The 14,471-nt window shown below is 48.4% G+C and overlaps 1 protein-coding gene across 1 annotated transcript in view; it reads left to right on the top strand.

Annotated features, from left to right (window-relative positions):
• LOC141173246 (lim and transglutaminase domain protein ltd-1-like) overlaps positions 1 to 14,471 on the top strand; it is a 33,693-nt gene that overhangs the window by 17,374 nt on the left and 1,848 nt on the right. The window contains exons 3-4 of the mRNA XM_073657868.1: positions 7,909 to 8,026; positions 13,867 to 14,058. Of these exons, the coding sequence (XP_073513969.1) occupies positions 7,909 to 8,026; positions 13,867 to 14,058 (310 nt within the window). The remainder of the gene's footprint in view (positions 1 to 7,908; positions 8,027 to 13,866; positions 14,059 to 14,471) is intronic.

The following is a 14,471-nucleotide window of genomic DNA, read 5'->3' as shown; positions in this document are numbered from 1 at the left end:
CCTCACAGTACATTCCCCCACACATAGTATGATGTCTCTACAGTACATTCCCCTGCACAAAGTATAATGTCTCCACAGTACATTCCCTCCACAAACAGTATGATGTCCCCACAGTACATTCCCTCACACAGTAGGATGTCCCTATAATAAATTCCCCCACATACAGTGTGATGTCTCTACAGTACATTCCCCTACACAAAGTATAATGTCTCCACAGTACATTCCCCCCACCCCCCACACACAGTATGATGTCCCAACATTACATTCCCCCACACACAGTATGATGTCCCAACACTGTATATTCCCTCCACAAACAGTATGATGTCCCCACAGTACATTCCCTCACACAGTAGGATGCCCCTATAATAAATTCCCCCACATACAGTGTGATGTCTCTGCAGTACACTCCCCCACACACAGTAAGGTGTCCCCACAGTATATTCTCCCACACACAGTATGATTTTCCCATAGTACATTCTCCCCACACACAGTATGATGTCCCCATAGTAGATCCTCCCCACACACAGTATGATTTTCCCATGGTACATTCTCCACACATTCAGTATGATGTCCTCACAGTAGGTTCCTCCACTCACAGTATGTCCCCACAGTACATTCCCCACACACAGTATGATGTCCCCAGAGTACATACCCCAACACACAGTATGATACCCCCACAGTAGGTTCCTCCACACACAGTATGTCCCCACAGTACATTCCACCACACACAGTATGATGTCCCCACAGTACATACCCCAACACACAGTATGATGTCCCCCACAGTACATACCCCAACACACTATGATGTCCCCACAGTACAGTCTCCCCACATACAGTATGATGTCCGCACAGTACATTCCACCACACACAGTATGATGTCCACACAGTACATTCCCCCACACACAGTATGTCTCCACAGTACATTCCCCCACACACAGTATGAAGTCCTCCACAGTACATACCCCAACAAACTATGAAGTCCTACTGTACATTCTCCCCACACACAGTATGATGTCCTGACAGAATATTCCCCCACACACAGTAGCATGACCCCATGTTACATTCCCCCACACACAGTATGATGTCCCCATAGTACATTCCTCCACACACAGTATGATGTCTCCACAGTACATTCCCCCCCACACACAGTATGATGTCCCCACAGTACATTCCCCCCCCCCCACAGTATGATGTCTCCACAGTACATTTCCCCACACACAGTATGATGTCCCCACAATACATCCCCCCCCCCACACAGTATGATGTCCCCACAGTACATTCCCCCACACACAGTATGATGTCTCTACAGTACATTCCCCCACACATAGTATGATGTCTCTACAGTACATTCCCCTGCACAAAGTATAATGTCTCCACAGTACATTCCCCCCACCCCCCACACACAGTATGATGTCCCAACATTACATTACCCCACACACAGTATGATGTCCCAACACTGTATAGTCCCTCCACAAACAGTATGATGTCCCCACAGTACATTCCCTCACACAGTAGGATGCCCCTATAATAAATTCCCCCACATAGAGTGTGATGTCTCTGCAGTACATTCCCCCACACACAGTAAGGTGTCCCCACAGTATATTCTCCCACACACAGTATGATTTTCCCATAGTACATTCTCCACACATTCAGTGTGATGTCCTCACAGTACATTCCTCCACACACAGTATGATGTCTCCACAGTAGGTTCCTCCACTCACAGTATGATGTCCCCACAGTACATTCCTCCACACACAGTATAATGTCCCCACAGTACATTCCCCCACACAGAGTATGATGTCCTCACAGTACATTCCCCCACACACAGTATAATGTCCCCACAGTACATTCCCCACACACAGTATGATGTCTCCACAGTACATTCCCCCACACACAGTATGATGGCCCCACAGTACATTCCCCCACACACAGTATGATGGCCCCTCACTACGGTCCTCCACACACAGTATCATGTCTCTACAGTACATTCCCCCACACACAGTATGATGTCTCCACGGTACTTTCTCCCCTCACAGTATGATGTCCCCATAGTACATTCCCCCACACACAGTATAATGTCCCCACAGTACATTCCCCCACACACAGTATCATGTCTCTACAGTACATTCCCCCACACACAGTATGATGTCTCCACGGTACTTTCTCCCCTCACAGTATGATGTCCCCATAGTACATTCCCCCACACACAGTATAATGTCCCCACAGTACATTCCCCCACACACAGTATGATGTCTCCATTGTACATTCCCTCACACACAGTACATTGTACATTCCCTCACACACAGTATGATGGCCCCACAGTACATTCCCCCACACACAGTATGATGTCCTCACAGTACATTCCCCCACACACAGTATAATGTCCCCATAGTACATTCCTCCACACACAGTATGATGTCTCCACAGTACATTCCCCCACACACAGTATGATGTCTCCACAGTACATTCCCCCACACACAGTATGATGTCTCCACAGTACATTCCCCCACACACAGTATGATGTCCCCATAGTACATTCCCCCACACACAGTATGATGTCCCCATAGTACATTCCCCCACACACAGTATGATGTCTCCACAGTACATTCCCCCACACACAGTATGATGTCTCCACAGTACATTCCCCCACACACAGTATGATGTCCCCATAGTACATTCCCCCACACACAGTATGATGTCCCCATAGTACATTCCCCCACACACAGTATGATGTCTCCACAGTACATTCCCCCACACACAGTATGATGTCCCCATAGTACATTCCCCCACACACAGTATGATGTCCCCATAGTACATTCCCTCACACACAGTATGATGGCCCCACAGTACATTCCCCCACACACAGTATGATGTCCCCATAGTACATTCCCCCACACACAGTATGATGTCCCCATTGTACATTCCCTCACACACAGTATGATGGCCCCACAGTACATTCCCCCACACACAGTATGATGTCCCCATAGTACATTCCCCCACACACAGTATGATGTCCCCATTGTACATTCCCTCACACACAGTATGATGGCCCCACAGTACATTCCCCCACACACAGTATGATGGCCCCTCACTACGGTCCTCCACACACAGTATCAAGTCTCTACAATACAATCTCCCACACACAGTATGATGTCTCCACAGTACTTTCTCCCCTCACAGTATGATGTCCCCATAGTACATTCCCCCACACACAGTATAATGTCCCCACAGTACATTCCCCCACACACAGTATGATGTCCCCATTGTACATTCCCTCACACACAGTATGATGGCCCCACAGTACATTCCCCCACACACAGTATGATGTCCCCATTGTACATTCCCCCACACTCAGTATGATGGCCCCTCACTACGGTCCTCCACACATAGTATAATGTCCCTACAGTACATTCCCCCACACACAGTATGATGTCCTCACAGTACATTCCCCCACACACAGTATAATGTCCCCATAGTACATTCCTCCACACACAGTATGATGTCTCCACAGTACATTCCCCCACACACAGTATGATGTCCCCATAGTACATTCCCCCACACACAGTATGATGTCTCCACAGTACATTCCCCCACACACAGTATGATGTCCCCATAGTACATTCCCCCACACACAGTATGATGTCCCCATAGTACATTCCCTCACACACAGTATGATGGCCCCACAGTACATTCCCCCACACACAGTATGATGTCCCCATAGTACATTCCCCCACACACAGTATGATGTCCCCATTGTACATTCCCTTACACACAGTATGATGGCCCCACAGTACATTCCCCCACACACAGTATGATGTCCCCATAGTACATTCCCCCACACACAGTATGATGTCCCCATTGTACATTCCCTCACACACAGTATGATGGCCCCACAGTACATTCCCCCACACACAGTATGATGGCCCCTCACTACGGTCCTCCACACACAGTATCATGTCTCTACAATACAATCTCCCACACACAGTATGATGTCTCCACAGTACTTTCTCCCCTCACAGTATGATGTCCCCATAGTACATTCCCCCACACACAGTATAATGTCCCCACAGTACATTCCCCCACACACAGTATGATGTCCCCATTGTACATTCCCTCACACACAGTATGATGGCCCCACAGTACATTCCCCCACACACAGTATGATGTCCCCATTGTACATTCCCCCACACTCAGTATGATGGCCCCTCACTACGGTCCTCCACACATAGTATAATGTCCCTACAGTACATTCCCCCACACACAGTATGATGTCCTCACAGTACATTCCCCCACACACAGTATGATGTCCTCACAGTACATTCCCCCACACACAGTATAATGTCCCCATAGTACATTCCTCCACACACAGTATGATGTCTCCACAGTACATTCCCCCACACACAGTATGATGTCCCCATAGTACATTCCCCCACACACAGTATGATGTCCCCATAGTACATTCCCCCACACACAGTATGATGTCCCCACAGTACATTCCCCCACACACAGTATGATGGCCCCATAGTACATTCCCCCACAGACAGTATGATGTCCCCATTGTACATTCCCTCACACACAGTATGATGTCCCCACAGTACATTCCCCCACACACAGTATGATGTCCCCATAGTACATTCCCCCACACACAGTATGATGTCCCCATTGTACATTCCCTCACACACAGTATGATGGCCCCACAGTACATTCCCCCACACACAGTATGATGTCCCCATAGTACATTCCCTCCACACACAGTATGATGTCTCCATAGTACATTCCCCCACACATAGTATGATGTCCCCATTGTACATTCCCTCACACACAGTATGATGTCTCCACAGTACATTCCCCCACACTCAGTATGATGGCCCCTCACTACGGTCCTCCACACACAGTATCATGTCTCTACAATACAATCTCCCACACACTACAGTATGATGTCCCATAGTGCTTTCTACCACATACAGTGTTATGATCTGCTACAGAGACTAAGGAAAGGCAGGAGATCTGTCCCTACAATAGAACTAAACTAGATCCCTACGATGTAACGGGGAACCTGATCCTGCGATCAGACCCGCTAAAGTCCTCGGCTAGTCTGAACGCAGACCTATAGATGTGAGGGAGGGATCCCTACAAGATCTAGGGACTGGGAAAAGTTGGACACCTCCTAGCAGAAATAGTAGCAGTCAAAGACAAACACACAACAAAAAGGTATAGGGGTCAGAAGACCTAGCAAAACTAACAGAGAACGGCAACAGAGCAACAGGCTAGCTCAACAGTAGTAAATACAAATGAAGTCCAGCAAAGCCAGGAGGGCGGAGCCGGATTAAATAGGCAAAATGGTCATGTGACCAGCAAACTAAAAAAAACCTAACAGGAGAGTTGTAACATACAGTATGATGTCTCCACTGTAGTTTTTCCCCACACACATCATCATGTCCCACTGTATATCCTCCCCTACACACACACACACACAGCATAATGCCCCCCAAGGTTCTCCCTCACAGTGCCCCTCAACACCCATACCCCAGGTGCCCTCCACAACACCCCCCCCCCACTTTATGTTGCCTCACTCCACAGTTTGATGCCCCACCCCACAGTTTGTTGTCCCCACATTGTGATGTCCTAAGGTGCCCCTCCACACCCACTCAGAATTTTGTATTGGCTAATAAAGCAATATTCATCTAGTCCTGTGTGAGGAGCGGAGGAGATGTGCAGGTCTGCTGCGGTCATTCCAGTGATGTCATCCAGCCTGCTGTGCCGAGCCTCAGACAGCGCAGGTGGCACAGACGGCCTTCTGCTCCTTCATGTACTCAGCGGTATCTATGTCCTGAGGATCCAGACAGAGCGGAAAATGGGACAAACAGCTGACCTCCTGAGACAGTGGGACGCCTGTTACATATTTTACAAATTTTGCTTTGAGGCCTAGGAGCTTTAAGTTACCCCTCTGTGCACCAGGCTGATTCCTGGCAGGATGTCACGGCAAGTGGTAAGGCCTCATTTATCCAACCTACTTAACAGTAAAACTATCTTTGTCCCCCAAAGCAACCAATCAGAGCGCAGCTTTCATATTTCCAGGACAGTGCAAGGAATGAAAGCTGTGCTCTGATTGGTTGCTATGGGTGCCATGGCAGCTGAACATTTTTGATAACTGAGGCCTTGTGTATTTTAACAAATATTTTAAAAACTAAATGAATTAAGTCTGAAAACCTCTTCTACGTCCTTATTTCAGTATCTGCGTCTCGTGTGAACAGATAATCATTTTTCGCCCCATTACTCAGAATTACTGTCACAATTCATTTCGATGGGTGAGCACGGCGACCGGGTGTAATCTTCATACTGTAGTATGATGTCTCTACAGTACATTCCCCTGCACACAGTATGATGTCCTCACAGTACATTCCCCCCACACACAGTATGATGTCCCCACAGTATATTCCCTCCACAAACAGTATGATGTCCCCACAGTACATTCCCTCACACAGTAGGATGTCCCTATAATAAATTCCCCCACATACAGTGTGATGTCTCTACAGTACATTCCCCTGCACAAAGTATAATGTCTCCACAGTACATTCCCTCCACGCACAGTATGATGTCCCCACAGTATATTCCCTCCACAAACAGTATGATGTCCCCACAGTACATTCCCTCACACAGTAGGATGTCCCTATAATAAATTCCCCCACATACAGTGTGATGTCTCTACAGTACATTCCCCTACACAAAGTATAATGTCTCCACAGTACATTCCCCCACACACAGTATGATGTCCCAATATTACATTACCGCACACACAGTATGATGTCCCAACACTGTATATTCCCTCCACAAACAGTGTGATGTCCCCACAGTACATTCCCTCACACAGTAGGATGCCCCTATAATAAATTCCCCCACATACAGTGTGATGTCTCTGCAGTACACTCCCCCACACACAGTAAGGTGTCCCCACAGTATATTCTCCCACACACAGTATGATTTTCCCATAGTACATTCTCCCCACACACAGTATGATGTCCCCATAGTAGATCCTCCCCACACACAGTATGATTTTCCCATGGTACATTCTCCACACATTCAGTATGATGTCCTCACAGTACATTCCTCCACACACAGTATGATGTCTCCACAGTAGGTTCCTCCACTCACAGTATGATGTCCCCACAGTACATTCCCCACACACAGTATGATGTCCCCAGAGTACATACCCCAACACACAGTATGATACCCCCACAGTAGGTTCCTCCACACACAGTATGTCCCCACAGTACATTCCACCACACACAGTATGATGTCCCCACAGTACATACCCCAACACACAGTATGATATCCCCCACAGTACATACCCCAACACACTATGATGCCCCCACAGTACAGTCTCCCCACATACAGTATGATGTCCCCACAGTACATTCCACCACACACAGTATGATGTCCACACAGTACATTCCCACACACACAGTATGATGTCCCCTCACTACGTTCCTCCATCATGTCTCTACAATACAATCTCCCACACACTACAGTAGGATGTCCCATAGTGCTTTCTACCACATACAGTATGATGTCTCCACTGTAGTTTTTCCCCACACACATCATCATGTCCCACTGTATATCCTCCCCTACACACACACACACACACACACACACACACAGCATAATGCCCCCCAAGGTTCTCCCTCACAGTGCCCCTCAACACCCATACCCCAGGTGCCCTCCACAACACCCCCCCCCCACCTCTTCTACGTCCTTATTTCAGTATCTGCGTCTCGTGTGAACAGATAATCATTTTTCGCCCCATTACTCAGAATTACTGTCACAATTCATTTCGATGGGTGAGCATGGCGCCCGGGCCTAATGAGATTATACTGCATGTGCTGCAATGATTGATCCTCTCTTCTCAAGGTTATGACGTGGAAGGATTTCTAGGAAATTCTCATAAACTGTACAGAACGGAGGATGTTCTGGAGAAGAGAAGAGGAGTGTGCGCCGGGTACGCTGGTCTGTGTATGGAAATGTGCAGGTATGGCGACCATAGAAGAAATGTACGGTATTATTCATGCGGTATAATGTGCAGGTATGGCGACCGTAGAAGAAATGTGCGGTATTATACGTCCGGTATAATGTTCAGGTATGACGACCATAGAAGAAATGTGCAGTATTATACATCCGATATAATGTGCAGGTATGGCAACCATAGAAGAAAAGTGCTGTATTATACATGCGGTATAATGTGCAGGTATGGTGACCACAGAAGAAATGTGCGGTATTATACATACAGTACAGTGTGAAGGTATGGCGACCGTAGAAGAAATGTGCGGTGTTCTACATCCAGTACAATTTGCAGGTATGGCGACCATAGAAGAAATGTGAGGTATTATACGTCCAATATAATGTGCAGGTGTAACGCTCACGCCCGGACTGACTGGAGTGAGCGTGATTAGTGATCCCACTGTACCATGAATCGAGGAGTGCCTGGAGGGGCGTAACTAAGTATCAACCCGATCCAACCAAGGTCGCAAGGCGGCTTAGTCGACTCCGTGAACCAAGGAGGAACCGAGCAGAGGGACCAGGTGCTACTCCAGGTCAGACCCCGGTCACAGTTGTTGACCCACACCAGGGAATGCAGGTTAGACTGGCATACAGGCAGGTGGGTATTGGCAGGCACGGCTGGTATGCAGACAGGTGGATACTGGTAAGCACGGCCGGTATGCAGAAAGGTGGGTACTGGCAAGTACGGCTGGTATGCAGACAGATGGGCACTGGCAAGCACGGCTGATATGCAGACAGGTGGGCACTGGCAAGCACGGCTGGTATGCAGACAGGTGGGCACTGGCAAGCACAGCTGGAGTGCAGACAGGGAGGTACTAGCAGGTTGGAGCGCAGGCTGGATAGGGTCCAGTACAGACTGGGAGACAGGTTCAGAGCCGCAGATGCGGTAGTCAAGCAGAGTAAAGCGAAACCGCCGCAGCGGAGGAAAAGGCATGGCAGAGAGGAACTGCTGGTGCGGTGAGCAAGCAGAGCGGAGCGAAAACCGCAGGTGCGGTGGGCAAGGCAGAGAAGAGCGGAACCGCCGGAGTGGTGGACAAGGCAGAGCAGAGAGGAACCGCCAGAGCGGTGGGTAAGGCAGAGCAGAGGGAAGCCGCCGGAGCGGTTGTCAAGTCAGAGCAGAGAGAAGCCGCCGGAGCGATGGGTAAGGCAGAGCAGAGGGAAACCGCCGGAGCGGTGGGCAAGTCAGAGCAGAGAGAAGCCGCCGGAGCGGTGGGTAAGGCAGAGCAGAGGGAAGCCGCCGGAGCGGTGGGCAAGTCAGAGCAGAGAGAAGCCGCCGGAGCGGTGGGTAAGGCAGAGCAGAGGGAAACCGCCGGAGTGGTGGGCAAGTCAGAGCAGAGAGAAGCCGCCGGAGCGGTGGGTAAGGCAGAGCAGAGGGAAGCCGCCGGCGCGGTGGGCAAGTCAGAGCAGAGAGAAACCGCTGGTGCGGTGAGCAAGCAGAGCCGAACAGGGCTGGAGGTGCAGGCAGAGAGGACAGGGCTCTGTTCACATAGAACAGACTGGAAAACACAGGAAGATGGCTAGAACACAGGAGGAAGATGCGGAAGAAGGGAAAAGGGACAAGCAGAACCAGATACACACAAGGTACTTACTATGAAGTAGTGAGTGGACACAAAACTCACAAACAGAAGTACAGAGACAACGAGTAGGAGTTAGGTGCAGGTTCAGATACTGCAGGAAAAGGGAAGGTACGGACATAGAGAAAAACAGGTAACACGCTAGGATACAGTTCAGACAGGAACTGCTACTGCAATGAGATACAAGAACGAGCATGGGTATACAGCCCCCAGAGTGGCGGAAACAGACTAGAACTCACAGGTAACAGGCCTGGGTATACAGCCCCCAGAGTGGCGGAAACAGACTAGAAGTCAGAGATAACAGGTCTGGGTATGCAGCCCCCAGAGTGGCGGAAACAGACTAGAAGTCAGAGATAACAGGTCTGGGTATACAGCCCCCAGAGTGGCGGAAACAGACAAGATACAGGACAGGACCTGGCAATTCAGTTGCAAAGACAAACTGAGTGAAGGTGTTGCTCAGGCACCTCCTTCTGGGTGGAGGGGGTTTAAATATCCAGTGACTCACAGCAATAGGCTGGAAATGCATTGGGGGTGTTCCCACAGCATATAAGAATATAAAAGGACTTTGATTAGGGAACGTGATAGGCCACCCTAAACAGATGTGTTTTTAGGGAGCGCCTAAAACTGTGTAAATTGAGGTTCATCCTAATTTCTTGGGGTAGAGCATTCCAAAGAATAGGTGCAGCTCGGGAGAAGTCTTGAAGCCGGGAGTGGGAGGTACGGATTAGTGCGGATGTTAGTCGAAAATCGCTTGCAGAGCGTAGAAAACGGGTAGGCCGATAAACAGAGATGAGGGAAGAGATGTAGGGGTTGCCGCACTGTGGAGAGCTTTGTGGGTGAGAACAAGCAATTTAAATCGGATCCTATAATGTATGGGCAGCCAGTGCAATGACTGGCACAGAGCGGAGGGGTCTGAGTAATGATTAGCCAGATAGATGACCCTGGCTGCAGCATTAAGGATGGACTGGAGGGGGGAAAGTCAAGTGAGGGGGAGGCCAATTAAGAGAGAGTTACAGTAGTCAAGGCGGGAGTGGATCAGGGCAACAGTGAGGGTTTTTGTTGTTTCCAAGGTGAGAAAGGGGCGGATTCTAGAGATGTTCTTCAGGTGCAAGCGACAAGAGCGGGCAAGAGATTGTATGTGGAGGGTGAAGGAGAGATTGGTGTCAAACACAACGCCCTGACAACGTGCCTGCTGGCTTGGCATTATTGTGGTGCCACATACGGAGAGAGAGATGTCAGATTTAGAGAGGTGAGTAGACGGTGGGAACAGAAGAAGTTCAGTTTTTGAGAGGTTGAGTTTCAAATAGAGAGCGGACATGATTTTAGAAACTGCGGCCAGACAGTCACTGGTGTTCTGTAGTACAGTGGGGGTAAGGTCAGGGGATGAGGTGTATAGTTGTGTGTCATCAGCATAAAGATGATACTGCAAACCAAATTTGCTGATTGTCTGTCCAATTGGGGCTGTGTAGAGAGAGAAGAGAAGAGGGCCAAGGACTGAACCCTGAGGAACCCCAATAGTGAGAGGAAGAGGGGAAGAAGTGGAGCCAGCGAACAATACACTGAAAGAGCAGTCAGATAGGTAGGAGGAGAACCAGGAGAGAGCAGTGTCCTTTATGCCGATTGAGTGGAGCATAGAGAGTAGGAGGTGGTGGTCAACGGTGTCAAAGGCTGCAGATAGGTCAAGAAGAATGAGAAAAGAGTGGTCACCATTACGTTTTGCTGTCAGAAGGTCATTGGTTACTTTGATGAGTGCAGTTTCTGTAGAATGTAGGGGGCGGAAGCCGGACTGTGATGGGTCTAGAAGAGAGTGAGTGGAGAGGTAGCTGGTAAGGCGGGAGTAGACCAGGCGCTCCAAGAGTTTAGAGATGAAGGGAAGATTGGAGACTGGTCTGCAGTTGTTTGTGCAGGAAGGGTCAAGAGAGGGCTTTTTTAATAATGGAGTGATGATGGAGTGTTTGAAGGAGGAGGGGAAGATACCAGAAGAGAGGGAGAGATTGAAGATTTTAGTTAGGTGAGTAGTGACGACTGAAGAAAGAGACTGGAGTAGATGTGAGGGAATGGGGTCAGTGGTGCATGTGGTGGGATGAGAAGAAGAGAGGAGCCTGGAGACTTCGTCTTCTGTGACTGGGTCAAATGTGGAGAGGGATCCAGAGGGGATGTGCGGGGGGGGTGGGAGTCACGGCACTTTGTGGCTGGGAGCTGATTTCCTGACGGATGTTCTCTATTTTCTCTGTGAAGTAGGAGGCCAAGTCTTCAGCACAAATGTCCATGATGGGGGCCTGGGCTTTAGGACTGAGGAGGGAGTGAAAGGTATCGAAGAGTTTTTTGGGGTTGTTGGATAGTGAGGAGATCAGGGTGGTGAAGTAGGTCTGTTTGGCGAGGTGAAGGGCAGAGTTATATGTTTTTAACATAAATTTGTAGTGGATAAAGTTTTCTGGTGTCCGAGTTTTCCTCCATAGCCGTTCGGCACTTCTAGAGCATCGCTGGAGAAATCGGGTTTGCGGTGTGAGCCAGGGCTGTTTTACTCTGCGTTTAGAGGTTCTGAGGGTGAGGGGCGCTACTTGGTCCAGCGTGCTTCTGAGAGTGTCATTGTAGTGGTTTACAGCCAGATTAGGACAGGAAGAAGTGGAGATTGGGGACAGTGATGAGTGAAGGGAGTCTGTAAGTGTATGAGGGTTAATGGCTTGTAGATTTCTGAATGTGTGATAGGTAGGAGTGTGCTGGGGTGGGCGAGGATTTGTGAGCGTGAAGGAGAGAATGTTATGATCAGAGAGGGGAAGAGCGGAGTTATTTAGGTGGGGGATTGAACTAAGCCGGACAAAGACCAGATCAAGGGTGTTTCCATCTTTGTGTGTCTCAGAGGTTGAAAGCTGTGAGAGGCCGAGAGAAGTGGTTAAAGATAGAAGCTGGGATGCGAATGAGGAGGTGGGGCTGTTTATGGGGATGTTGAAGTCTCCCAGGATAAGGGTTGGTAAATCTGAGGACATGAAGTGTGGCAGCCAGGCAGAAAAATGGTCAAGGAACTGGGTGGGTGAGCCTGGGGGACGGTATACGACCGCTACTCTGAGGGAGAGGGGATGGAAGAGCCTGATGGTGTGTACCTCAAAAGAAGGGAATGAGAGTGATGGTACTGGCGGGATGACCTGGAAGGTGCATTATGGGGACAGGAGTAAGCCGACTCCACCACCAAGTCTGTTCGCAGGTCTCGGGGAATGGGAAAAATGCAAGCCGCCATGAGAAATAGCAGCAGGGGAGACAGTGTCAGAGTCCTGGATCCAGGTTTCAGTGAGGGCCAGCAGAAGAAAAGACCATAGAAGAAAAGTGTAGTATTATACATGCGGTATAATGTGAAGGTATGGCGACCACAGAAGAAATGTGCGGTATTATACATACAGTACAGTGTGCAGATATGGCGACCATAGAAGAAATGTTCGGTATTATACATCCAGTATAATGTGCAGGTATGGCGACCATAGAAGAAATGTGCGGTATTATACATCCGGTATAATATGCAGGTATGGCGACCATAGAAGAAATGTGCGGTATTATACATCCGGTATAATATGCAGGTATGGCGACCATAGCAGAAATGTGCGGTATTATACGTCCGGTATAATGTGCAGGTATGGCAACCATAGAAGAAATGTGCGGTATTATACATACAGTACAGTGTGCAGGTATGATGATCATACAATAAATGTGCGGTATTATACGTCCGGTATAATGTGCAGGTATGGCAAACATAGAAGAAATGTGCGGTATTATACATCCAGTACAATGTGCAGGTATGGCGACCATAGAAGAAATGTGCGGTATTATACATCCAGTACAATGTGCAGGTATGGCGACCATAGAAGAAATGTGCGGTATTATACATCCAGTACAATGTGCAGGTATGGCGACCATAGAAGAAATGTGCAGTATTATACATCCAGTACAATGTGCAGGTGTGATGAATGATCATATAATAAGTGTGCGGTATTATACATCCGGTATAATGTGCAGGTATGGCGACCATAGAAGAAATGTGCGGTATTATACATCCAGTACAATGTGTAGGTATGATGACCATAGAAGAAATGTGCGGTATTATACATCCGGTATAATGTGCAGGTATGGCGACCATAGAAGAAATGTGCGGTATTATACATCCAGTACAATGTGCAGGTGTGATGAATAATCATATAATAAATGTGCGGTATTATATATTCAGTTCAATGAATATTCTTTCAAACAGGGAAACTGGAATATGCTGCAGAGAGGTTTCTGGCTTCAGCCGTGGTGCCGTGTGCGGTGACAGCGTCAGTTTCCACAGGACGAAGTCTAATCATATGTGGAACGCAGTGGAGCTGGCGGGAGAGTGGTACCTCCTAGACGCCTGCTGGGGGGCCGGGACTGTGGACCTCCAGGAGGGAAGATTTATACCAAGGTGAGATCGCAGTCATGCACAGTAGTGAAGGCAGCGTGGCGGATCCATGCAAAGAGAACATACAAACTTCTTAGGGAATCCAGGACCCCAGGGCTAATTACTGAGCCACCAATGGTAGTATGGTATGGTGATAGTGCTGTATGGTCGTAGTATGTATATAGTATGGTAGGGTGATTGATGGCGTTATTTTTAGGCATTGCATAGTGGTACTATGGTATAGTGCTACAGATGAAACCAGAAGTTTCCATACACTGTATAAACAGACACATCTGCATGTTGTTTTTATCAATATCTGACATGAAATCAGAATAAACCTTTCCCGTTTTAGGTCTATTTGGATTACTATAATTTTTAATATTTGCCAAATGCCAGAATAATGAGAGAGAGAGAATGTCTTAAGGCATTTTTATTAC

Source organism: Phyllobates terribilis, unplaced genomic scaffold (genome assembly GCF_046119375.1).
Source record: "Phyllobates terribilis strain yellow unplaced genomic scaffold, ASM4611937v1 Scaffold_1__5_contigs__length_1240528914, whole genome shotgun sequence".
NCBI lineage: Eukaryota > Metazoa > Chordata > Amphibia > Anura > Dendrobatidae > Phyllobates > Phyllobates terribilis.
This window is presented reverse-complemented; position numbering and strand designations above follow the sequence as displayed.